This window comes from Manis javanica, chromosome 15, assembly GCF_040802235.1.
Source record: "Manis javanica isolate MJ-LG chromosome 15, MJ_LKY, whole genome shotgun sequence".
Lineage (NCBI taxonomy): Eukaryota > Metazoa > Chordata > Mammalia > Pholidota > Manidae > Manis > Manis javanica.
The window spans coordinates 62,643,503-62,668,932 of NC_133170.1; the positions used below are offsets into that span (position 1 = coordinate 62,643,503).

General features: G+C 44.4%; 1 protein-coding gene across 1 annotated transcript in view; it reads left to right on the forward strand.

Annotated features, from left to right (window-relative positions):
• LOC108385061 (transmembrane protein 132B) overlaps window positions 1-25,430 on the forward strand; it is a 310,363-nt gene that overhangs the window by 156,884 nt on the left and 128,049 nt on the right. Inside the window, exon 3 of the mRNA XM_037014453.2 lies at window positions 8,933-9,076. Within this exon, the coding sequence (XP_036870348.2) occupies window positions 8,933-9,076 (144 nt within the window). The remainder of the gene's footprint in view (window positions 1-8,932; window positions 9,077-25,430) is intronic.

Consider the following 25,430-nt stretch of genomic DNA (forward strand, 5'->3'; position numbering starts at 1 on the left):
GTTATAAGGAATCTGAATTTTTATGTGAAATTGCCAGATGTTTAAGTGTTGGCCACCAAATCAGACATTTTAAAACATGGCATGGTTGCTATCTATAGTTGCAGAACATTACCACAAACTTGAAGGCTCATTTATTATCTCTCAGCTTCTGTGGGTGCGGGGTTCAGGCACAGCTTAGCAGGGACCTCTGCTCAGGGTCTCACCAGGCTGCAGTCAAGTACCAGGTGGCCTGTGTCCTCATCCAGAGACCCAGCTAGGGAAGAATGTACTTCCAAACTCACTTGTGTCACTGGCAGAGTTTATTTCCTTGCTGTTGTACAACTGAGGGTCTTTACTGGCTGCTGGCTGAAGGCTGCCCTGAGCTCCTGGAGGCCATTCTCAGCTCCTTGCTACATGGGTCTCCCAGCATGGCTTTTTACTTCGTGAAAGACATCAGTGTGAGATTGTCTCCAGAGGGGGTCTGCTAGCAGATTAAGTGTTCTAGAATGTACTGTGACCAGGAAGTGACATCCCATCACTTTTACCATATTTTGTTGGTTATAAGCAAGTCACAGGTCCAACCCATGGAAGTGGAAAGGACTAAACAAAGTTGTGGTCACTATGTTTTAGGGGTCATAGTGGACCACCTGTGTGGTCTGCCACACATGCTATGGACCAGCACTAAATAAGTAACTAAGTAAGATGCTCTGGGCTCTCCCTTCAGATGAAGTAAAACCTTCACTTTCCTGATTTCATTGTCTCCTGCCCCTTTTTTGGTCTTTGTGCCTGTATAGAAGGTATAACGTTTCCCCTCAATATATGTCCACCTGAAACTTCAAATGTGACCTCAGCTGGAATAGGTCATTGCAGATGTACTTAGTTGAGATGAGGTCTTACTGGGCCCTAAATCCAATGCCTGGTGTCCTTGTAAGAAGAGAAGAGACACAGATATACACATGAGGGAGGGCCATGTGAAGATGGAGACAGAGATTGGAGGGATGTGTCCACAAGCCAAGCAATGCTACAACCAGCAGAAGCTAGGGAAGACACATGAAACAGACTCTCTCAGGGCCTGCAGAAAGAACCAGCCTTCCTGACACCTTACGTGCAGACTTCTGACCTCCAGAACTGTGAGAGAATACATTTCTGTTGTTTTAAGCTCCCCCCGTTCGTGGTCATTTTTTATAACAGCTCCTAATACATAGCATAGGTAGGGGAGACCCCACAGGAAGCTCTGGGATAAATGTCTTCTGTTAGAGTACCTGTGGAAGGCCCTGGGATTTGAGACTGGCCATGTGTCTATGAAGCTGGAGTCAGGGAAGAAATTATTGCATTGTAGTCCCATCTTTTGGTTAGGGAAGTGGCACAATGACAGTCTCATCACACAATGCACAGGAGAGCAGGTTGAGGACCGGATCGGCTTTGCAGGCTGAATGGAGCTTCCTGCATAGGGGAACCTACTGACATTTCCATTCTCAGAGATGCCTTGGCCAGAGTAGAGAAGAAATTTCTAGAATGGTAGTAGAACTAGCTTGACAAGCCTATTCTTATCTAACATTCTCTCTTGCTTTGAGGGACCCTGTTGCTCTGAAATTGACTTTGCTGATTGATATCTAGCAGTTTCCCATGAGGTAAAAGCAAACAAACCAATAAAACAAAACAACAAAAAAATCAAGGCACCTGCAATGGTAGAAACACTGAAATAACCCAACCCAAACCATTTTTTTTTGCTTGTAAAATGTTAAATTTCTGACTTGTCAAAAGCTATACATATAGTTTGCTTAGAATTTGACTTCCTTAGATGAAAGATTAAATCGAGCAGTGAGACAGGAGAAGAGAAACAGCCCCGCAGGAATTGGCGTGAGTTGCTTGGAGAAAGTTCTCACTTGCATCAGATTCCTCTTTGCACGTTCCTGTTCTTGGAGCTGAAATTCACATCCTCCACACTCTGCTCTGATGGATTATGTGTTTTCCCAACACAGGTTGTCTTTTTGTCCTTCAAGATGGTTCCTGTTCTCTTTCGGATTCCGAGACCCAAAATATCTATCCTCCACGTTCAGGTTTTCAGCCACCTGGACAGGAGATGATGCCTACCTGCTCTGTGATCATCTCAGCAGGTCCTGGGTGGCAGTCTCCCCTCCCAGGCTTATGTTCCTGCCCTGCAATCTTCTCAAGTTTAAATCATAGTCTGAAATGAGCTCTCAGCAGAGCCAGGCTTTGCCAGCCTCCAGGTGCCTAGTGGGAGATGAATGCATCTCTCTCTCTGGTTGATTTATCACAGGGTAAGTGGTTTGCTGGGAGAATCCAAATGAAAAGTATCTTTACAGTTCCCTGCATTACACCGTGAAAGTGCTCCAGGGTCCAGGGCAGGACTTACCACAGAAACTGTATCAAACACCCCTGTTCCCTGGCATTACTCCCCTCGACAGAATGTGATCGTCTGAAACGTGTCCCCTAATCCTGTTATCCAAAGTGTGTTCTGGGGACCACCTGCATCCCTATGGCAGCGTCTTATAAAATACAGCTCTTCTGGGTCCTGCCCTAGACCTACTGACTTACTATCTCTGGACGTTGGGTCCAGAGCTCATCGCCAGCTGCCCAGGTGATTCTGATGTGCTTCAAAGTTTGAGAATCGCTGCTCTCTGGGGTTCCAGTGTTTGCCTACCCTCCTCTGCCCTAGGCAGCTTTTGTCTCTGATTGGGACCTTCAGTCCTCAAAGTCTGATGTTTGTGGAGCATCCAGAGACACATGACACCAGCACAGAGACTCTTCATTCCACCAATATTCATTAAGTGCCTCCCATTCTCAGAACCACAGATAAAGTGGGAAACAGAACATGTAAAAACCTCTGCTCACCTGGTGCTTACATCCAGCGGGAAGATGGAAAATAAGCAAAAGGAACAAAGTATGTGGGTATTAGATGGTGTTGTGTTTTAGAGCAGGTGGCCTCAGAAGGGCTCATGGATATTTACCCCAATCTGAAGGAGATCAAGGACTGGGTCCTGTGGGTGTCTTCCAGACAAGGGAACAGCAAGGGAAAAGGTTTAGAGGCAGGAAGGCTTGTGCTGTATTAGGAACGATGAGGAAGCCAGTTCCCCACCAATACAGAATGTAAGCTTATTTTTACACATGCAAAATGTGCATTTTTGAGAGCATTGCCATTTGAAGCAGCAAGAGTGTTATGGGGAGCTTTTCTTTAATCTGAGAGTATTTGGCCGGTTAAAATTAACCCACTGAAAATGGGAATGTAAATCTCATTGAAAACAGTGGGACAAAGGGAACTTGACTGGGATTTTTTTCTTCTTTGCGAAATGAAGGAAAGATTATCACAAGTTTGTTTTATATTGAACAAAATTTTGGTTCAGTAATTCCCACTGTGTGCCTCTCAGAACAAAGCATGTGTTGCCTGTTGACAATTTGCTGTTATTTCCCTCCAATTTTATATAACTGCACAATATTGCCTTTTTCCTTTCACACTTGACATTGCCAGTTGGATCACAAAAAAGAATGAATTTAGCAGAAATAGTTGAGGGCTCCCCCATTTCCCCAAGAGCTTCACCATGCTTTGCTATTCAAAGTGCTCTCTTTCAAAACACCTATTATCCTCGTTGATTTTCTCCTGTTTGCTTGTTAATTGTCAATAAATATCTCTTGACGGGTGGTTGGTGTCCCCTGTGGGATTCTGTCTCTCAGCAGCTTTGCTGGCATTTATCAGTCCTCCAGTACCACGAGATTCGCAATTTCACTTTGTAATAGGTTTGCATTGTATTTAGAGCTGCCAATCAGCCAAGCCCAGCCAACCCAAATGGCAGAGCAGCTGTACAAGTGGGGTGGATGCTGTGGTTACCCAAGGCCATGCGCGTGTGGGAGCCAGTCTTATGAAGAGTCAGGTCATCAGTAAACAGTTGCTTACTCTGCCAACGTTTTCTTCCTTGTGTAATCACATAACTTCAAGAATTCCGATAGCAAATATTTGTATAATGAAGACCCTTTGGAAACATAAATGTCAGTTTTTGTGAATGTCAGAAAGAAGTTATATAAATGAGCCAAAGGTGGCCCCTATATTGTGTATTTCTTCACAGCAGACTGGGACTTGTTAGCTCAAAAGCCTGCCAGTGCCCAACTCAAATGTTTGCACATCTCATTGTTTTAGATATATCCCAAATAAGGCATATTTTTGGCCACTTAGAGCCTGCCTGCTTTGCATACCCTGCAAAACCGTGCCCAGTGTGTTAGCCATAGACCCTGTAGCCGTAAGACCCCACCTGCAGCTGTGCCCTCGAGCTCTCTGACCCCGACTTGCCACTGTGCTGCTTAGTAACATCACCTAGAGACCTAAGCACCTCTCTGATCCTGCTGCCCACCAGGGCTCCCTTGCCCTCCTTCCCTTCCAGGTGGTAGCTGCCCCAGGCCATATGGTTTGGGAGGTCTTAAGTTGTGAGAGCCTGCTACAGCACACAAAACTGTCAAATCCTTGCCATTATTAGCTTGTTTTGTGCTACTGCCCCCTTGTGGTCTTATCTCTTACCTGACCAGCCCCCAAATCCCTGAAGCTCATTACAGCATAGAGACCATTAATAGTTTCCACATGGTTTTAGATATTGTTTTTAAATAACAAGCGTTAAGAATATCACCAAACCTAAAAATATTTCTCTGAAACACAATGAATATTCAAGACATGGATTTTTCTGGGCTTAAATTGTTCAAACAAATATAATCTAAAATTGCAAAGAGTTTGAACTAAGAGCTGGAATTCAGGCACCATTTCACAGCTTGTATTTGGATAGAGGCAGAACATCAATAATTTGGCTTCAGGTTTGTGTTTTTGATACCCAGCCTTCATTTCTTCTGTTGTAACTTGAATTTCCCTTGAGGAGTCACTCTGCACTCTTGGGATTAATGGGATTAATGTCACTCTTAGTGCAGGGGTGGTTGTTGACTGGCTAAACCCGCGAGCACTGTTCTTCCACCTGCTGGCCATAGTTACTGGTCCAAGGTTAAATACTCAGTCTGATTCAATCATTGAAAACCTGGCTGTAGGGTTTTGTCCTAGGGGAGAGGATTTTGCTTTTTCTTTGTGGATGAGGATGAGATTTGGAGCTGCTGCAGCTATATTGTGACCACAAGAAGAGAGCCTGTCAGTGCACAGGGTTAATCCTTTACTTCACACCCACTGTGTAAACAATGAGACAACCCAAAAACCCTGCTGAGAGTTGAGTATTTAGTTCTTTTTTGATTTTGTTTTTGTTTTTTTTTGAGAGGGCATCTCTCATATTTATTGATCAAGTGGTTGTTAACAACAATAAAATTCTGTATAGGGGACTCGATGCACAGTCATTAATCAACCCCAAGCCTATATCTCAACAGTCTCCGATCTTCTGAAGCATAACAAACAAGTTCTTACATGGTGAACAAATTCTTACATAGTGAATAAGTTCTTACATGGTGAACAGTGCAAGGGCAGTCATATCACAGAAACTTTCGGTTTTGATCACTCATCATGAACTATAAACAATCAAGTCAGATATGATTATTCATTTGATTTTTATACTTGATTTATATGTGAATCCCACATTTCTCCCTTATTATTATTATTATTATTATTATTTTTTAAATAAAATGCTGAAGTGGTAGATAGATGCAAGATAAAGGTAGAAAACATAATTTAGTGCTGTAAGAGGGCAAATGTAGATGATCAGGTCTGTGCCTATAGACTAAGTATTAATCCAAGCTAGACAAGGGCAACAAAACATCCACGGATGCAGAAGATTTCTCTCAAAACAGGGGGGGTGAGGTTCTAAGCCTTCCCTCTGTTGGTCCCCAATTTCTCTCCTGACTGAGTATTTAGTTTTAAAGTAGATGGTCTAAGACACAAAGACTCAGGTGCACTAACCAAGCAAGTTTTCCTGTTCCCTGCGAGGTGGTAGATGCTGTGGGGTAAAAAGATGCAGGGGAATGAGTTGGAGACACTACGGTCTCTGTCTTGTCTCCTGTTCCTGCTGGGTGCAGGCTGGCCTGGAGTTGAAATGTCTTTCTCCCTACTTACCTATAGCTGCTGGGCAGTCACCTAGCCCTGGGCCAACTAGGAGGGGTGCTCATGTGGACTCTAAGACTCTTCCTCATCATAGGTAAGGTCAAAGTTTCAGATCCTTGTGCCCCTCAGAACAAGGGCAGGGCCCTGGACACCTCAAGAGGTGATGGAGGCTCGGGAAGCAGCCCCTATGTGTCCTCAGTGGTGGGGGCTTACTTGTCTTGAGGCTTCTTACTGAGCAGGACAGTGGAGAAATCACCTGCAGTGGTGAATGTCCCCTGGCTGGACTTGCATCCCTGGTACAAACAAGAGGTCTTCTTGCTTTGTTTTGAATCTTACGCTGAACTACATCATATGTTCAGAAAAGCTCTCATAAGTGAGCCCAGCCTGTTGAGTCCTCACACCCACCATGTGGTCACCTCCAGAAGCAGAAACAGAACATCGCTACTTCCCCAGAAGCCGCCCCCTGGGGACCTTCCCGTTACTCCCCCAGAGGGTGACCATGGTGCTTACTTCAATCTCACGGATCAGTTTGCCTGTTTCAGACTTTCCATAAAGGGGATTGTATGGGTGCCCCTTTTGGTACCTGGCTTCTTTTATACAACATTATATTTGGAGGTTCATCCAGCCATTTGGGTGGTGGCAGGCTTAATCACTGGGGCATTTGCAGGCCATAAAGGATGCACATGTGCAGCAGAGTGGGTAGGAAGGGGAGCAGGTTTGGGAGTGAGGGGATCTGATTTCTTATCTGGGCTCTGCCATTCCTCAGCTCTGTGACGTCCAGCTAGTAACTTACTCCTGGGGATGGGAGGGTTGCAGTTACTCATCTGGACTTCAAGGACAGCAATGATAATTCCGCCCCTGGTGCTGTTTGGAGAAAGACCTCTGTGAGCAGTTGTGCATATGTGCAAGAACATGATGAGCTGTTAAAATAGAAGCAAGGTGGTACCCTCGGCTCTGGGAGGACTCTGCTTAGCAAGACATAAGTTCTGGAACATTCTCTGAAATGGCCCCTTTGGCAGCTAGATGTAATGGCTACAAGTAGGGACAGAACAGGATGACTCTATTCATGTTTTACATAAATTAATTCCTAGAACATCATGATGGCGAGAAATAAAGCTTTGAGAGGTAGCAAGTTTAGTTACCAGAATTCAGCAGGAAACGTGATCAAGTCAAGGCAGAGAGTAGCATCTGAGTCCTGGGAGGGAATTGCTTGTGTTGGCTGGGATTTCCCAGGAAAATGCCGTGTGCAAGGGCTGGCAGGTGAATGTCTTAGTGTTTGTGTAAGGACCTACAGGGAAGAGAATAAAGGATGCAGAAACATTTATTTTCTACTTAATTAGATATGCAGGTATTTGAATCCCCTAATTCTACTCCCAGGGCTCTTTATGGTAGGTGGGAAAATCAGGAGCTTTAAGGTAATTCTTGAGTCCAGAACACTCTCTCCTGCTGCTTGAAATCCTGCCTTTAGAGGATCTCTTCTTTAGGTTTTAAAGATGTTTTGATTTTGATAAGTTCCTTTTTAAAGTTTCAACCACTCCTGGGAAGAGTCATTCATCGGTTCTTTCCCATTGTCTTTCTTTTTTAGATTGAGATAAAATTCACAGAACCTAAAATTAATCATTTCCAAGGGAACAATTCAGTGGCATTTCGTACATTCACAGTGTTGTGCGAACACCAACAATAACTGGTTCCAAAGCACTTTCATGCCCCCTAAAGGAGACCCCATACTGGTTAGGTGAGCACTCACCCCGCACCCCTGGCCCCCCAGCCCCCTGCCACCACCATCTACTGTCTGTCTCTATGCATTTGCCTGCTCTGGACATTTCATATGAATGGCATCATACACTAGGTGGCCTTTTGTGTCTGTTTTCTTTTCCACTTAGAATCACGTTTCTGAGGTGCACCCACATTGTAGCGTGTGTCAGTGCTTCATTCCTTTTTATGGCTGAATAATCCTTCTTTTGATGTGTCTGTGGGAGAGGGTGCCCAGAGCCTCCCTGGGCACTTCTGGCTGGTGCACAGGGCTCTGGGAAGCAGGGAGGGGCAGCACCTTCCCAGCTAAGCACATGCTGACCCTCTGCAGTGCCCAAGCACGCCTCTTTGGTATCACTTACATCTCAGCACAGTGACAGTGGGGTGCTCTGCAGACATGCCTTCCTCCTCATGCTTTCCAGACATGCCCACAGCACCCGGCAGGTCCCAGAGCCGTTGTTGGAGAGCTTGCTTGCTGCCTGTGAGATCCCTGATGTTAGAGAAGTTGTGCTCCATTTCCTAGCCCCAGAGGATCATTTTCAGAGCAGAACAAATGGGAGGCAAGCCAGGCTGCAAACTCTCCTTGGCCAAAGCACCTGGGTCCTCGGATTCTTTTCTTGGGAAAGAAGTTCAGCCAGCATAGTACCAGGCAGTGCCTGGCCATGTTACCTGCCTGAATGTGGTGTTTGTTCTTATCCTAAGGATGACAGGCACCCATCACTTCCCTCTCCCTGGGTGGCAGTGCCACTCACCTCCTCCAGGTCCCCTGGGTGGCATCTGCTGGGCCGCCACAGCCCCACAGCCTCTCCTGCCACCTCTGCCTCGGGCTACCCTCCCCCTCACCAGGTGAAGTGCAGGCCCTGCTGGCCCACCTGCTCATGCCCATTTCCATCACATGGGGGCCCCTGAAGCAGGAAGCGATCTGGTTCCCAATACATGGATTAAATAGAGAATCAGTGCACGTGGCCAAATGTTGGGGCTCCTAGTTTAGGGCTTGTCAAATAAAGGAATGCTTAGTTTTCAGAGGAAAGCAATTTACTGCCACTCCTCCCTACATCGCCCAGAGGGAAGGGGAATCCTGCTCTAGCTCCATATTTTTACCACCTGTTTTGAACTGAAATGGTTTTTTATATATATACGTGTGTGTTTTATTTTTCCACCCCGCAGAATTAAGGCAGCAGCAGGTGTGAGGATCATGGCAGTGAGAATCAGCAGCGACCAGTGGGCCGTCCAGGAAGAAATAGACAATGGCAGTGTGCAGACCACGGCCACCCTCACCTGTGTGGGCCACCGCCCAGACACACAGAGCAGGTGAGCGCTGAGATCCTCCAGCCACCTCAGTAGGGGTGGGGCTGGTGCTGGCTGCAAATGCTGATAGCAAATAACCTGGGTATAAGTAATGATGCCTCTGTATTTCATGGGGAATGTGCTCCTTTGGGCTTATCAGCAAAGCTCCATCTTCCAGCTTCTGAGTGGCTCCATTACGGAAAATGCTTCTGGAAGAGGTTTTATTCTCAATGATCTTCCTGCACTGATGCCCTAATTCAGTTAGCAGTCCCTAAAATTACCTGAAGTCACATTTGCACAGGGTTTGGGAACCACATTTTAAGAATTTATTATTATTATTGTTATCGTTTGCAGTGAAGAGTTGAAGAATGAAATGAGGGAAATAAAAATGATTTCAGAGGCTGAGGGGAAATGTACTTCTAGGAGCAAACGGAGGGTGGCTGTAGCCAGTGTGTAATTGTCTCTTAGTGCTTCAATGTAGTCATCCTGCAAATATCGCCCCTGGGTGATGGCATATGGTTTCTGAGTGTTAAGCTGAGTGAACTTGGCATTGCTGGCAGGCAGCTTGTCCTTTCCAGCCCAGATACCAGCCTTGCATCTTTGGGGGCTGAGCTCACATGGGAAGCAGAGGGAGGAGGTCATTGCTAACGTCCCAGGGTGCCCAGCAGACAGACAGAGCTCCCACTCCTGCCACAGCAGCCTTATCTGCAGCCTCCTTGCCTCTTCTTTCTCTGCCCTTTATTAAACACCCATTTTCTGTGGGGTTGCTTATGTGGTTGGGCAGATGAGCTGGGCTGGGCAGGCACCCCTTCACTTTAAAACCACCAAAGGCTCATGCTTCAGCCAGGGTGAGACTGATCCCCAGATCTGTTGTCACCTTCTAGTGTCATACCCTGTTCTCTTTGCCACCTTCTCCAGTATTTAAACTGTCCAAGGTCCACAGTGGGCACTGAGGGGACACTCCATGAGTGAATGAGAGGCAGCGTGGGGTGGGGTGGTACACAAACAATGGACAGATTGCCTTTCCCAGTGGATTTGTATGCAGAGTGCTGTTTCTGCCCCGGTGCCCCTGCCAACCTCAGCTAGGATCCCGTGTTACCTGCTTTTGAAGATATCTTTCAAAGGGAAGGAAGTGACTGAGGTTGAGTGGTCAAGAGCCTTCTGTTAGGAATGTTGCTCTAGTGCCTGGGTACCTCTCACTCCAGACTCAATTTTTCCAGTTGCCCCCTTTACATCCCGACAGAGCCTTTGCTCTGCCACCTCACGTGTCCCTGGAAATCTCCATCTGCCTGCTGAGCATTCCCACATCCTGCATTGTCAGTATTCGGAGAGTGCCTGGGATTTTTACATTTGCTCAGGTGCTTTCTGTTGCCCATAAAAAGTACCCCCTAAGAGCAGCTGTGAAGTAGGGCTTTATCAACTCGCAGGACAAGAAGTTTGGGGGGGTGGCTTCGTAGTTCAGCAGTACAGTTGTGTCATCCAGGTGTGTTCTGTCCTTATGGTACCCAGTCCATTGGCTGTCACCATCCATCTTGTTTCTCATGGGTGCAAGATGGCTACAGCGGTTCCAGGCATCACAGACTCACCCAGCTGTATACAAAGACTGGAGGGGTGGGGGCTTCTCCTCCTATCCTTCTTTCTACCAGGGGATAAGACCTTTCCAACAATACCCCTGAGTGCCTCCCCTTTAGATCATTGGTATGTGGTGGGTTCCATACCTTTGCCCAACAAGCAGGGTAGTCTGGGAAGATGAATGTCTGGTTTTATGGCTTTTTAGTGGGAGATGGTCTTTGCTATAAGGGAAGAAGGGTGGGAGAATAGTGGGCAATTCATGGTGCTTGCTGCACTCGGCCAAGGTGCTGTCTGCCCAGGGATGCCCCGACTTGTGCCCTCAGAAATCACTGTGTGGGTATACATATCTTCGACTTACAGTGGAATTATATCCAGATAAACCCATCCCAAGGTGTAAATATCAGAAGCGAAAAATGCATGTAAGACACCTAACTAACCGCACATTGCAGCTCTGTCCAGCCTACCTTAAGCGTGCTCAGAACACCTACGTAAGCCGGCCATTGAGCATAAGGTGCCCAATAGCTCATGTAATGTACTGAATGCTGAACCCGAAGTGAGAAACAGAATGGCCCTGTGGTTGTCGGATGGTTGTCAGTGTGTTGGCTGCTTGACTCTTGGGGTTGGTGGTTGACCAGGGGATGCGGCTCGCTGCCCTGCCCAGCATCCCAGGAGGGTGATGTCATTAGCCTGGGAAAAGATCCAATATCAAAGTGTGGTTTCTACTGAATGCATATTGCTTTCCCACCATCCTTATTTTAAGCCAAAAAATCCCAAGTCGAACCACTGGGTGTGTAAGGAGCAGGATCCGTGGTCTATGCATAGGAAATTGATTTTGTTGAAATATTGGGTTGATAAGTGGTGATGTTTTAAACTGAAGGAAAATGTAGGCTGTGGTTATTACTTTGGGGTTTGTAAGAATCAAGTTTGCTTTATCTTTGGAAGCCATAAAAAAGGTTCCAAGAGACAAAAAGTAGTTATGTAACCAGAGTTACATAATCAGGAGGCGCTCCCCCATCCCAGGGTTCTCTGTCTCTTTCACCTTCTCCTCCACGCTCAGTTTTTGAACTCCTTGGGCTGTATAGACAGGGATTGTTGCTTCAGTGTGACAATTTATACTTAATAACCTTCTAAAATCCATTCCATCATCTAAATTAATAATTGCTTCTTTTTATACATTTTTGTTGAATCGCAGTATCAAATGAGGTGTGAAATACAGGCTGGTGGACCATGTTTGCTGGCTAACAAAGTGAATATATGAATACATCCCTAACAAAACGTCCCGCAGAAAGCTGTAATCTCTGAATTGTGACAACCTTGGGCGGAATGGAGTTTTTAATAGAGTATAATACACAAACTGTCTGAAACTCTGTGATAAGAATGAAAAAATGTGTTATATGGGAAGACCCAATGTGCTCGGTTCGAAAGGCAGAGAAGGTCTTAATTTAAAATATTTTAATGAACACTCATTGTGAGGAAATGTGAGTAATAAAGATGAAAACCACAAGATAAAGATTAGTGTTGCCAAAAGGGGAGAGAAGAGATTAGAAAAATAAGCAAATTTGGAAGTGTTCAGAGCAGACAGTGCAGAACCAAAGGAAATGAAGGCTGGCTAACAGATGACCCACGTGCAGACCCCGGAGCTGGAGACAGGGTGGTTCCTCGAGTAAGTTTCTTTCCAGCTTTTGGGAACCAAACTGCAGAGAAAATAAGCTGCAACTTTTTATGTGGTCAGAAAGCAAAATACAGAGCTCATTCTCATCTAAGAAAGGGAGAAAAGCTTAGTGATATGCCATGAAAGGTGAGTTGTGCTTCTCCATGGGATAGAAAAGCAAGACCTGGAACAGATTCCTTTGAGGGAGGGGACACCCAGCATGGTACTGCAAGCCAGCGCAAGGTAAACTCCGATCGAAGTCCAGTGCTGACTGTGAAGTGTTACCATGTTTGAGAGTCCGGAGTGACTCTTTCAGGAGATTTTCTTTGCCTACTCAAACGCGGAAAACGTTATAACAAATTGAGCAGAAAAAGGGATCATCATTTTGACTAACTTGACTAACTCATTGCTTTTTGTGATATTTAACAGTTGACCCTTAAGCAAGAAACCATGTTACATGAGAAAGTTCTGTGTCAAGTGTCATTTTATGTATTTGTGAAACATGGACCAGGCTAGGTCTTTCATTGCACTTAGGGATTCTTACTGAAGTTAAAAAAAAAAAGAAAAAACACCAAAGTTCAGGGATGGTAACAGTTATCTCCATCTCTAAGAAGTGGGAGCAGTTTTTTCCCATCAGACTCAGTTTGTGTTGGTATCTTTCCTTGTACAAGATTGTATTGACAGGTAGGAAATGGACCAGGGGGAAATGCCTAAGTACGTCTTTGAGGATAGTTTTGTGTGATTCTGTTGTCCATTCTTTATTTTAAAGATCTATTGGAAAACCACAAAATGCTTATTAGGTGCAGACACTCTCGTAACTCTTTTAGGAAAGTAAAAGCCAGAAACATTAGAACCCAGTGAGGTGGACCACTATTGTGATTCTCATTTAACAGATGTGTGGGTCAGTTTAAATGACGTTCCAAGGTCTCAGAACCAGTACGTCACCAAAGCAATCTGGCTTTAAAGCCCGCACTCTGATCTGCAGCTCTGGGCTCTGTGAATGGTTTGCACAGCTGCCCCTGCCGTGCACCACCTCACCACTCACCTTCCTTCTGCATCTTCCAGCTCTCTTGCCCCACCTGGACTGAAAGCAGTGCCCACCGCACTGGCAGGCCGTCTAGCACATGGACATCGGGGGGGTGGGGGGTGGCCCTTCCAAAGGTGTGAACACTTCCTCATTCCCAGAACTGGTGAATGTGACTTTATTTGGAGAATGAGTAATTAAGAATCTGGGATTAGGAGATCATCTTGGATTATCTGTGTAGGCCCTTAGTCCAATGACAAGTGTCTTTAGAAGACAGACACACAGAGGAGAAGCTATGGGAAGATGGAGGCAGGGAGAAGGGAGGAGGGAGGAGGCCACGAACCGGGGCAGCCAGTGAATGCCTGGAGGCCCCAGAAGCTGGAAAGGCAATGAGGGCATCCTCTCGGGAGCCTCAGGTGGAGTCCAGCCCTGCTGACACCTTGATGTGGGAGCTCTGACTTTCAGAACATCAAGACAATAAATCTCTGCTGCTTTAAGCCGTTAAGTTTGTGGTAATTTGCCACAGTGGCCATAGGAAACTAATGCAGGGTCTTAATGACTATTAGTGGGATGGATAAATCAAGATGTCCCCATCCTGGATGCTTATCAGAATAGCCTGGGAGTCTTTAAAAAGTGCACAGTCCTTAGACCTTACCCCTCAGTGGATCCCTGGCACTGACAGCTCTAAAAGCTCCCCAGGTGATTTCAATGTGCAGCCAGGGCTGAGAATTACCAGAATACAGGAACGAGTGGAATATGAACAAATTTACACACCACAAGAAAATAATGGTAATTTATCCTTAACAATTTGAGGATTTGAAAATAATGGATTTAGAAACACAATTCTTGGATTTACAACAGCCTTTGCCTGGAGATCCCTGAGTGCCAGCGATCAGAAGAGCTCAAAACCAGAATCTGATGTATAAAAACACATCATGCCCCCGATCTGCCTGTGATTCATGCTAGCAAACGGCAACAGAATTCACCGAAAGGGGACGGAGGACCCCTCCCCACCCCGAAAAGGGATCAGGTCCACTAAAGACAAGAAAGAAAGAAATATTTTAAAAACACTTTACCTTTTTTCCTAACCAGTGGGAAACTCTTTGTGAATTTATGTTGCTGGCCAGTTTCAGCATAAGTAAAATAGAAGTTTTCTTACTTCAAAAGTAATAGATGTTCAATTGTAGAAATTTCAGAAAATACAGTTCAGTAAAATGGAAAGGAGAAAAGTCATCCTGGAACCTGTGTGTGATTCAGAGGTAACCACTGTGAATATTTTGATGAGTATATTTTTATGTATGTGTTCACATGTATGTATATATACACAAATACGTTATTTTTGTAAATACTACAATTTGTTTAGCTTTCAAAGCTGTTGTTTTCTATGACAATGTAGGGTAAATATACGGCAAATACATCTTTTCAGATTGTGAAATATTTAAACTAATAATTATCAACCCCTTTGAAAAACCGATAGAAGTGGTGGGCCCTCTTCCCCACAAAATACAAATACACACATGTGGACAATTTCCCCCAACAATTTAAAAATTGGTGGAGGTTTTCAATGAAGCTGTACCCTAAATATAATATTTTATAGTGGTATCTAACATTCTATTGATATTATAGAGTAATAATCTATTCCTGCACCATGTTTCATTTTTAACTCTTAACACTGCTACTGGCCATTTTTATGATGTTTTTTTCTTTTTTTCCCTTTCAAACATTCTTTTTTTTCTTTTTAAACATAAAACGTTTGTAGGCAAATCTTTAGGGGGGAATGCTGGATGTGAATGGGTAGGCCAAAAGACATGACTAAGTTTTAAGTTTTTGATGCTTTTGTGAAATCTGCCTGCCAATTTATGCTGCCAGCTCTGTGTGAGAGCACCCTGTTCTCAGTCCCTTTGCCAACATTGGGCATTGCTAAAAAAAGATGATTTGATAGCTGAAATATGGCTGTCTTCTTCTAGGCTTAATTTGCACTGACTTAATTTCTGGTGAAATTGAACAGTCTTTCCCATGTTTGTCTGCAAATGTTTTTTCCTACTTTGTTGTCAAGTTGATTTTTTAAATTATATTGTTACTTTAGCAATGCTTTAGGTGTTTGTGTTGACCAATCTAGTTACCATTTTCTCTCAAGTCAAAGACTTGCACCTTAGGGAAGGGATGAAGTGGAGTGGAGCAGAAGGCCTGAAAAGCATTGTTAACCCTCACCGCCCCCCACCATGAGCCTGGCCTCTGAGTGATCTTAAAGAGAGCCAGAGCTAGTCTCTGCTCAGGTGGTGGACACAGATTTTATTCAGAAACTATTGCAATAAGGGAAGAGACCTCAGTGTAGAACTGGGCTCAATTCCAAACACAATAAAGACAGCTGGGGATTTACAGCCAAGGAGCAGAGTGGGTGGGGTTGGTAAGATGGCAAATCACTAAGAGGAGACATCCAGGGTAAGGCGGATTCTAGAGTGACCAGAAGGATTCTTGCCAAAGGCAGGCCAGCGTGATCAGACATCAAGGGTGGGGATGAGGCACTTGATTAGAAAGGGAGAGTGATCTGCTACCAAGGATGGGAGGGATTCCCTCCAAAGGACTCAGCAGGATTCTTGCTATCATTGGATTATGCAGGCGGGCAAGGATAGGGCTAGGATCGGGAGGTGGGTGGGCTCAGAGGAGCCTGATCAAACGTGGGTGAGGAAAGAGTCTCTGTTGGTGAAGGTGTGGAGCTGTGCCCACTGCTGGCCCTGCAAAGATGGTGTCTTGCCAATGGGTTTCAGCCCCAGGTAAGTTCACTATGGATTCAATGTGACCAAAGAAATGACAGTAGAATGTTCTTGGGTGAAAGGGTTATACCCAACTTTATTTCCACAGTGGCAGGTCAATCACTAGAATCCCATCCACTCAGCTGAGTCTGCATGAAGTAAGCTGGTCTCTGCTTCTGGGCCTCTCTGCTCCTGTAGCCGTCTCAGTCTCTGTCCTCAGCACTGCCACCACTCTAGCCTCTGCTCTGCTCTCCTGCAGCCTTGCAGCCGTGCCACCATGTAGCACAGAGCACTGGGCAGAGCTCTTTATATAGAGTCAGTAACAACGTATTGCCCACATGTGTGTAGTGAGCTAGCCAACCAGGGCCAGGTGAGAATCCTGGCCATGGGAACCTTCACTTTATCCACAGATGGTCATGTGAGTGAGAACTGAACCTCTGTGGTCCTAAGTTGAGGTTTTGAATTCATTTGTTACTACAGCACAACACAGTCTACCCTGACTGATAGAAAGAATTTTCAAATGCACATTAAAAAAATATTAAGACTTTTTTGAGCAGTTTTGGGCTTGCAGAGAAATTGAGCAGAAATTATAAGGAATTCTCATATTACTCCTCCAGCAGACCACATTAGTGTGGTTCATCTGTTATAACTGATGAGATGACACTGATACATTCTTATTAATGGAAGTAGACAGTAAACATTAGTATTCACTCTTGGTGCTGTACATTCTGTGGGTTTAGACAAATGTATAATGACATAGATCCACAATTCCAGTGTCAAAAATAATTCCACTGCCCTAAAATTCCTCTGTACCGCACGAATTCATTCCTCCTTCCTGCCTAACCTCTGGCAGCCATTGCTCTTTTTACCATCTCCATAATGTTGTATAGTTGAACTCATACAGTATGTAGCCTTTTCAGATTTTCTTCTTTCACTTTGTAATATGCATTTAAGGTTCCTCCAGGTCTTTTCATGGCTTGCTAGTTCACTTCCTTTCTGCACTGAATAACATCCCATTGCCTGGATGGTCACAGTTTATCCATTCCCCTACTGAAGGACATCTTGGTTGCTTCCAGGGTTTTGCGATTATAAATGATGCTGCTATAAACATCTCTGTGCAGGTTTTCTTGTGGACATAAACTTATAGCTCTTCGGGTAAATACCAAGGAGTATGACTGCTAGATCTCATGGTAAGAGTAAGTTTTGTTTTATATGAAACTGTCAAACTGTCTCCAAAAGTTGCTGCAACATTTTGCATTCTCATCAGCAGTGAGACTCCTTGTTACTCCACTTCCTTACCAACATTTGATGTCAGTGTGGGATACTGGCCATTCTGACAGGTGTGCAGTGGTATCTCATTATTGTTTTAATTTTCAGTTCCCCAATCACACAGTGTGGATAAAGTGAAGGTTCCCGTGGCCAGGAATCTCACCTGGCCCTGCTTGGCTAGCTCAGTACACATGTGCGGGCAATACGTTGTTATTGACTCTATATAAAGAGCTCTGCCCAGTGCTCTGCGTGACACGGTGTGTGGCTACAAGGCTGCAGGAGAGCAGAGACGAGACTGGAGTGGTGGCAGCATGAGGACAGAGACTGAGACGGCTGTGCAGGTAAAGAGACCTAGAGGCAGAGACCGGCTTGATGCATGCAGACTCACTCTGAGTGGATGGGATTGTAGTGATTGATCTGCCATCATGGAAATAAAGTTGTGTATAACCCTTTCACCCAAAGAATGTTCTACTGTCATTTCTCTGGTCACATTGAATTCATAGCGAACTTGCCTGAGTTGAAACCCATTGGCAAGACACATAGGATGTGGAGCATCTTTTCATATACTTACTTTCATCTGTATACCTTCCTTGGTGAGGTGTGTGTTTATGTCTTTTGTCCATTTTTTAACTGGGTTGTTTTTTTTCTTCTTCTGGTGTATTAAGAGGTCTTTGTATATTTTAGAGACCCACCCTTTATTGGTTGTGCATTTGAAAATATCTTCTCCCATTGTGTGACTTGTCTTCATTCTCTTAATCAAATAAACACTTTGAGTAGTGATGCTAGGTCTGGAATAAATTCATACCTTTCAAGGGGCTACATTTAGATGACTAAGAAGTTTCCCTAATCCACAAGATGGCTGGTTGGGGCAGAAAACAATCCATATTTGGGTGTTCTGGTGTGGATAGAAAAAAATGTACTTTGCTTTATGCCTGAGTCCTCCTGCTGGCCAGGAAGGCGGCCCTGCTGGTTGAGGCCTGCATGACTGGCAATGTGCAGGCTCATGCTGCTGCTTCCTAGAATGTCCCTGTGGCCACCTTGTGGCCTGTCTGCTGTGGCCTCTCCCTGCTAATCCATTCTGCTCCCAGATTCCAGATTAACCTTAAAACACCACTTTCATCACGACCACATGGCTCCTTGTTCTGTGTCAGCAAGTCTAAACGATTGGCTGGACTTCCACCATCCTTTTTGGAAGCTCAAAACCAGGTGCATCTTGCGCAGTTGCTGAGCTTGCCAGAAGGTGGCGCTCTGCACAGCTATAGGACCAGAGACCAAGAGGAGTGGAACAAAGAGGAGCAATGGCTTCTGTAGGGAGGGATCTGGAAAGGCATCCTGGAGGAAATGACATTTGAACTGGTCCTTAAAAGATGGGTAAAAGCTTAACTGTACTTAACAGTAAACATTTCTGGGAAGGTGACCAATTAAGCCATTTTTATATAGTATTAACATTGCATTGTATTAGACTTCCAGAGTGTTCTTTAATGCAAAAATCTGAGTGGCTGGATGGTCGCAGGGTATGGAGCATCTGTGTAGGGTGGACCTGGACAGGGCCACTTTGAGCAGTCTAGGAGAGGTGCCAATATAGGAGGAGTTTTTAGGGGTTATTGGAAGCAGATCCTACTGAATGCAATACTTGTTGAGCACCCACTCTGTACCAGGTCCTATGCTATCCCGCTTAATTATCAAAATGCCCTTGTGAACTGGGAGCACTGTTAGCCCCACCTACATATGGGGAGAAATATTAAGGCATAGTGACCTAGCTATGACTGATGAATCTGGGGTTAACCCTGACTTCAAGATTCTAGAACAATGCCTGGCACATAATAGGCACTCAATAAATATACATCTGGTAATTCTAAGCCCAGGACTCCTTTTTCAGCACCAGAGTTACTGCAAAAAGAGATGAGGGTGGTGCCAAAGGGAAACTGCCAAAGGTCAACACTTTGGCAGGATTCGGGTGGCCTCCCCCAACCCCCAGTTCAAGCCCATTGTTCAAGGCCACAGGAAGCTCAGCCCTAATCATTGCATTGCCAGGCTCATGCATTGCAGGGCCTTTGTGAAACAGAAAGAGAGAAGAGAGTTTCTCTCAGAAATTCCAAGTGCCACTTGGATTCCGACATGCCCTTTCTTACTGAGTGCAGATTTTATTTCCACTGTGGAATTTAACTTTTGTAGTTCCCTGATGCAGGGAGAAATTGAGCCAGAGGGAACTGGGGGCTTACTTTCCAAAGGTTTGCCAGCATGGTGATTTTCATCTGAAGCGTTTACACTGAAGCTTTCATCTGAAGCTTTCTGACCGGTGGTTGATGAAACTGACTGAGGGTAACTTGCAAAGTTTTGCTAATGGGAATGCCTCTTTATTTGGCCTTTTATGTTGGCATTTGTTTGTCAGAAACCCCAGCTACTCCATTAAATCATTTAATTTTTGTGTCATTATTGTGATGTATTTACTTTTTTGATATATTTATTATTAAGACATTATGTGTGTTACTGACTAAATGGGCCATTGAAATCATGAAACCTTGCTCAGATCTGGTGCAAATCTTTGACAAAAGCAATCAAATGAAACTTTGAGTGGTGGCTTCCCCCATACACGCCTCCCCACCCCAAACATTTCTCCCTCACAGTTTCTGTCTGGAGAAAATTCTCTATGATTTGAAAGTATTCATTTAGTGCAGCCTGCCTCAGTGAACACCAGTTCTTACATCATGCCTTTAAGCCTAGATAAAGGTAATAGTCTGGTTATCATTCCCTTTCTGCATGAGAAGAAACCTCTGTGTTTGTTGGAAGGAGATTTTATTTAATTTTAACCAGTTTTGTAGCCTCTACCCCAAGTCCCTTTTTATTGGTACAAGCAAAACATGGCTGCATATCCTGAGGACTATGAGCAGTTTGCAAACTGTATCTGAACCTGGCTATTTAGGCAAACCTGATGCTGATTACAGGAGAGGTATGCAGCCTCCACACTGAAGATATTCCTCTGCATTCCAGGTAACCTACTTGTTTTTTTTTTTTTAATTACTAGACTTTATTTTTTAGAACATTTGAGGTTTACAGAAAAATTGAGCGGTTGGTACTGAGGCCCCCACACAAGCTCTCAACCTGACTCCACAGCCAGCCTCCCCCATTATTAACACCTTACGTTAGCAGGGCACAGTTGTTACAGTGAAATGTTATTGATACAGCATTGGTAACTAAACTCCATATTTTACTCACATTTCTTGAGGTTTTGCCTAATGTCCTTTCTCCATCCCAGGATCCCATCCAGGACACCATGTTGCATGTAGTGGTCATGTCCCCTTGGGTCCTTCTTGGTTGTGGCCGTTTCTCAGGCTTTCCTTGTGTTTGAGGACCTGGACAGTTTTAGAAGCACTGGTCATGTATTTTGCAGATGTCCCCCTGTTGGAATTTGCCTGATCTTTTTTGCTCTTGGTTAGACAGGGCTATAGGGTTGGCAGAGGAAGGCCACAGAGGTAAGGGGCCATTTTCATCCCGTCATGCCAAGAGTACAGACTAGCAACGGGAGTTATCACTGTCGATGTCGACCTTGATCACCTGGCCGAAGTAGTGTTTGTCCAGTTTCTCCACTGTAAAGCTCCCTGCTCCCCAACCATCTCCATACTGCCCTCTTTGGAAGAAAGTCATTATACACAGCCCACACCTAAGGGGTGTAAGTTATCCTCCCTCGTCTCAGCAAAGAAAAACTGGAAGCAGGTGAACCGGTGCTCCTGAGACCCATGCTACCACACATACAGGTGTGTGGTCCAATCAGCCAAGAAGTGGATTGCGTTTTCCCTTCTAAATGGACAAGTGGTTTTTCTTTCTTTATTTTGCACCGGTCTACCACATAGCTTTGCCACATAGACTGATATGTTCCCAAATTTGCTGCAGAGCTTAAAGCAAACAAGCAAATCCCCCCCAGTGCATTCTCCTCCCTCCCTCCTTAGAGTTAGCCACTCTAATAAATGTCAGTTGTTTATAAGCCACCCAACCTGTGGTCTTCTGTTACAGCAGCCCAGACAAATGAAAACAGGAACACTTCCATAGACACTGTCATGTTTTCAAACTTCATATAAATGGCATTGTGCCCTAAAACCATTCTGTAACTTGCTGTTTTGGCTCAGTGCGACATTTCCTTCATTCAGCTGTGTTGATCCATGTAACTGCAGCTCCTTTATTCCCCCTGCTAGATAATATATTCCAGAACATAGATATTCCATAACTTACTTCTCATCTGTCGATGGACAACTGTTATTTAAAACTCTTGTTGTCATGGATCTTGGTCCCCACTGTTGGACGTGCAATATTAAAAATTGCACCAGGTCCTCTGGGAGAGTGGTTTGGAAACTGGAGGTTGCCCACCGTTAATGAATCATAACAAGCATAAAAGAAAAAGAAAACTGAGTAGATCAGCACAGAATAGAAAATACCAGAGTTCATAGTCAGTATAATCAGGAAACATACTTCATGAAACTTGAGTGCCCTTTCTGTGTGTGATTTTCCTGAGTTGTCATGTGAAATCTGTTCCTTACGGGGGTTGGCGTGAAATAGCTTGATGCTCAAGCTTCGGGCCTGCGCACAGCAGTAAGACTGCAGCATATTTGGGTGCACGCCATTTTCAGCTTTCTGCATGGTACCGATTGCTCTGCAAAGCTGGTTGTACCAAGGGACAAGTTGTGTTGGCCTTTAGAAGCTTTCTTAACTTTCTGAGGTGAGAAGATTTTTCCAGAAGCCAGTCCTTGTATACCTTATTTGGGGTTGATATTCTTCCGGCTTAATTTTATGCATCTGCTGGTGGTAGTTTTGTCAGAGAAACACTCATCTTAGAGACATGCCATTTAATTTCCTCACTGTCAAGTGGCAGAATTAAGTTATTCCTCTTTTTAAAAGAATGATTTAAGTAGGAAATAATGAATGTAAAATACTGTAGTTAAACATCAGCAGATAAGCTGATGGATTGGTTGTCACTTGGGTCTTGCTCTATAAAGGGAAAGAAAATGATATTTAATCATTTTCAAAAAATAAAAACAGCGATGATGAATTTGGTGCATTTTGATGCTGAGTGACTCATTAGGGCACACTGTTATTTTCCAGTTGATAAAGGAACCTTGCATCTCCCCTTTGATTAAGCAATTGCAAAGCAAAAATTTTTTGTTTTCAAGGGCGCACCAGATCTCCCAAACTGCGTAACCATAGGAACTATTGCTACCTACATAGGTGCAGTCAGGATCTCCTATATCCAGGTGGTAAATTGGTAGCCCATGTTTGACCCGCTGAATGTTTTTCTATTTTTTTTTGAACCTTCAATTTGGGCCAATATTTAAAAAATTAGAAGGTTTGACTGAAAATATACGTTTCAGGCATCTCTGGAGAAACTGGAAGGTCTGGCAATATCAAATCAGGCTTATCTTGAACGCCAGGCTACTGATGGAGGCAGCTCAATTTAGAAAGGGCCCCTGCTCTCTCATTTGGTATACTTCAGTTCCCTCCACCCCAAACCGGGTAGAAATTCTGGAACCAATTTCAGTATTTGTGTGTATGTGTGTGTTTCCCCACCACCAACAATCAATGCTCCAACACCAGCTGGGTGCCCTTTCACTCAACTCAATTCTAACACTATCTATGTACGTGGAGATAGTGTCAGATTCTGCAGATTGAGGGCTCAGTCCCGTAAGACTGATCTCCCCTCCCCTTGAGGTGCCAATCACAAGTCCAGGTGGTCACCTGTGCTTCTGACCAACCAGCTAGAGATCAGAGGTCCCCACGAGCCCCTCCTTGGGTTCCATTCATTTGTAAGAGTGGCTCAGAATTCAGAGAAACATTTTACTTTATTAGATTCCCAGTTTGTTTTGAAAGGCTATATATAATTCAGGAAGAGCCAAGTGGAAGAGGTGCGGAGGGAAAGGCGCAGGGAAAAGGGTTTGGAGCTTGCATGCTCTCAGAGCCCACCACACTTCCCGAATCTCCATGTGTTCACTGCCCCTGAAGCTCTCTGAACTCCATTTTTTTGTTTTTTTCTGGAAGCTTCACTACATAGGAATGAGTGATTAAATCACTGGCCATTGGCAGTTGAGCTCAATCTCCAGCCTGTTTCCCCTCCCGAAGGTTGGAGGGTGGGACTGCAAATTCTAACCCTCCAGTCTCTGAGTTGGCTGCCCTGGCGACCAGCCCCCATCCTTAGGGGCTGTCCAGAGTCACGTCATTAATATAACTCAGGTGTGGCTGAAAGGAGCTTGTTATAAATTATCAAGACACCTTTATCCCTGTCATTACTTAGGAAATTCCAGGGGTTTTAGGAGCTCTGTGCTAGACATGGGTCAAAGACCAAATATATATTTCTTATTATAAATCACAACATTGCAAGGGAGTTGGCTGGTATTTGGCATTTATCACTAAGAACACAGTGGTGTTTCTTAGAGGAGAGAAATACAGCAGCCCCCCATTTAACATGGTTTCAGTTACCAGAGGTCAACCATGGTCTGGAAGCAGGTGATCCTTCTGATATGGGCAGGTCACTAGTAGCCTAGAGGTCAAAAGTCATGACACCACAGTGCCTCTGTCACTCCCCTGACTTCCTCCCAGCATGCAGGCATTTTATCATCTGACATCATCACAGGAAGAGGGGTGAGTCCAGCACAGTAAGGTATTTTGGAAGAGAGAAGGACCACATTCACATTACTGTTATTACAGTATATTGTGATCATTGTTCTATTTTATTATTAGTTACTACTGTTAATCTCTCACTGTGCCTGGTTTATAAATTAAAATTTATCATAGGTATGTGTATAGGAAAAAACATGCTAGATATGGGGTTCAGTGTTATCCATGGTTTTAGGCATCCGCTGCCGGTTTTGGAGTGCACCCCCATGGATAAAGGGGGACCGCTGTATTTCTTGATATTACTACGTACTAGTTCTGTGACCCTTAACAAATTATTTAAACTCCTTGTTCCTCCACTTTCTCAACTTTAAAATAGGGATAGTTTTGCATTCACCTGAAAGCACTGTTGTGGGATTAAATGATTTTATCAATGTAAAGTGCTACAGCAGAATCTGGCACAGAGAGAGTGACTCTAAGTACTGCCTAAATTAGTATCATTAGTATCCATTTCAGTATCAAGATGCATAAGGAGAGTGCTGTGTTCCCTGTAACTGGAGGAAGCATGTATCTTTGTAACAAAGAAGAATATTCCTGTACAATTACTATGCAAAACAAAGATTTCCATATTGAAAGAAACATTGTGAAGCACCTGTTAGAAATAAACCGTAGTACCTCTGCAGTAAATACACAGAACAGGTAAGGGATGAAAAATATAATGACCGAATGAGGGCTTAGATTCAATAGGGTTTCTTTCTGAATGCAAATAAGCTGAGTGTGGCTTTGTGAATGGCCCCTGTGTGTCATCCCTGTGGTCTTCTCGCTCACGGAGGGGACCTGTGGCCCCTTTAGGTGTTTGAGACCCGCACACTCTACCCACCATTGGGCTGGGTAATTCAGAAAGAACCACTCAGATCCGGAAGAAGGGGGCGTTGGTAGGTGTACTGTGGCGTGGAGGCGGAGGGCTGGCTTCCTGGTGGCTCCTCATCTCTGATCCGCTGTGTGGTTTAATCAGAGGACACACTCTCTCTGAATCACTCTGTAAAGTGGGAATTTCCTGGCAGGTTCCCTAAGGGGATTTAATGAAGTAAAATGTAAAAAGCAACTCAACCTTTGTAAATGTTCTCTTAATGGTTTCTCTCTGCAGAAATCCATCCTGAAGACTTGAATCCAAATGCAGTGTTTTTGATTTTTTTCCTCTAAAACCAATCGTCTTAACCTAGAACACACAATTAGGTGCATGGAAATGTATCCTTAGAGAGAATTTCAAGGCATATTTTGTTTTTCTCCCCAGAAAGTCTTTTTGGATTCTGCTTCTACCTTTTTCAAAGGCCATAGCAGATAAAGCAATAGCTTTGCCAGAAGATGAGACCATGATTTATGGAGGAGCAGAAAGACAGGAGGTTTAGAGGGCATTCGGGAGAGAAAATGGCTATGAGAGCTGGTGTCCGTCCACTGCCACTGCCTTTGGGAACATAGAGCTGATGGTGTCTGAAATAGAGAAACAGCAGA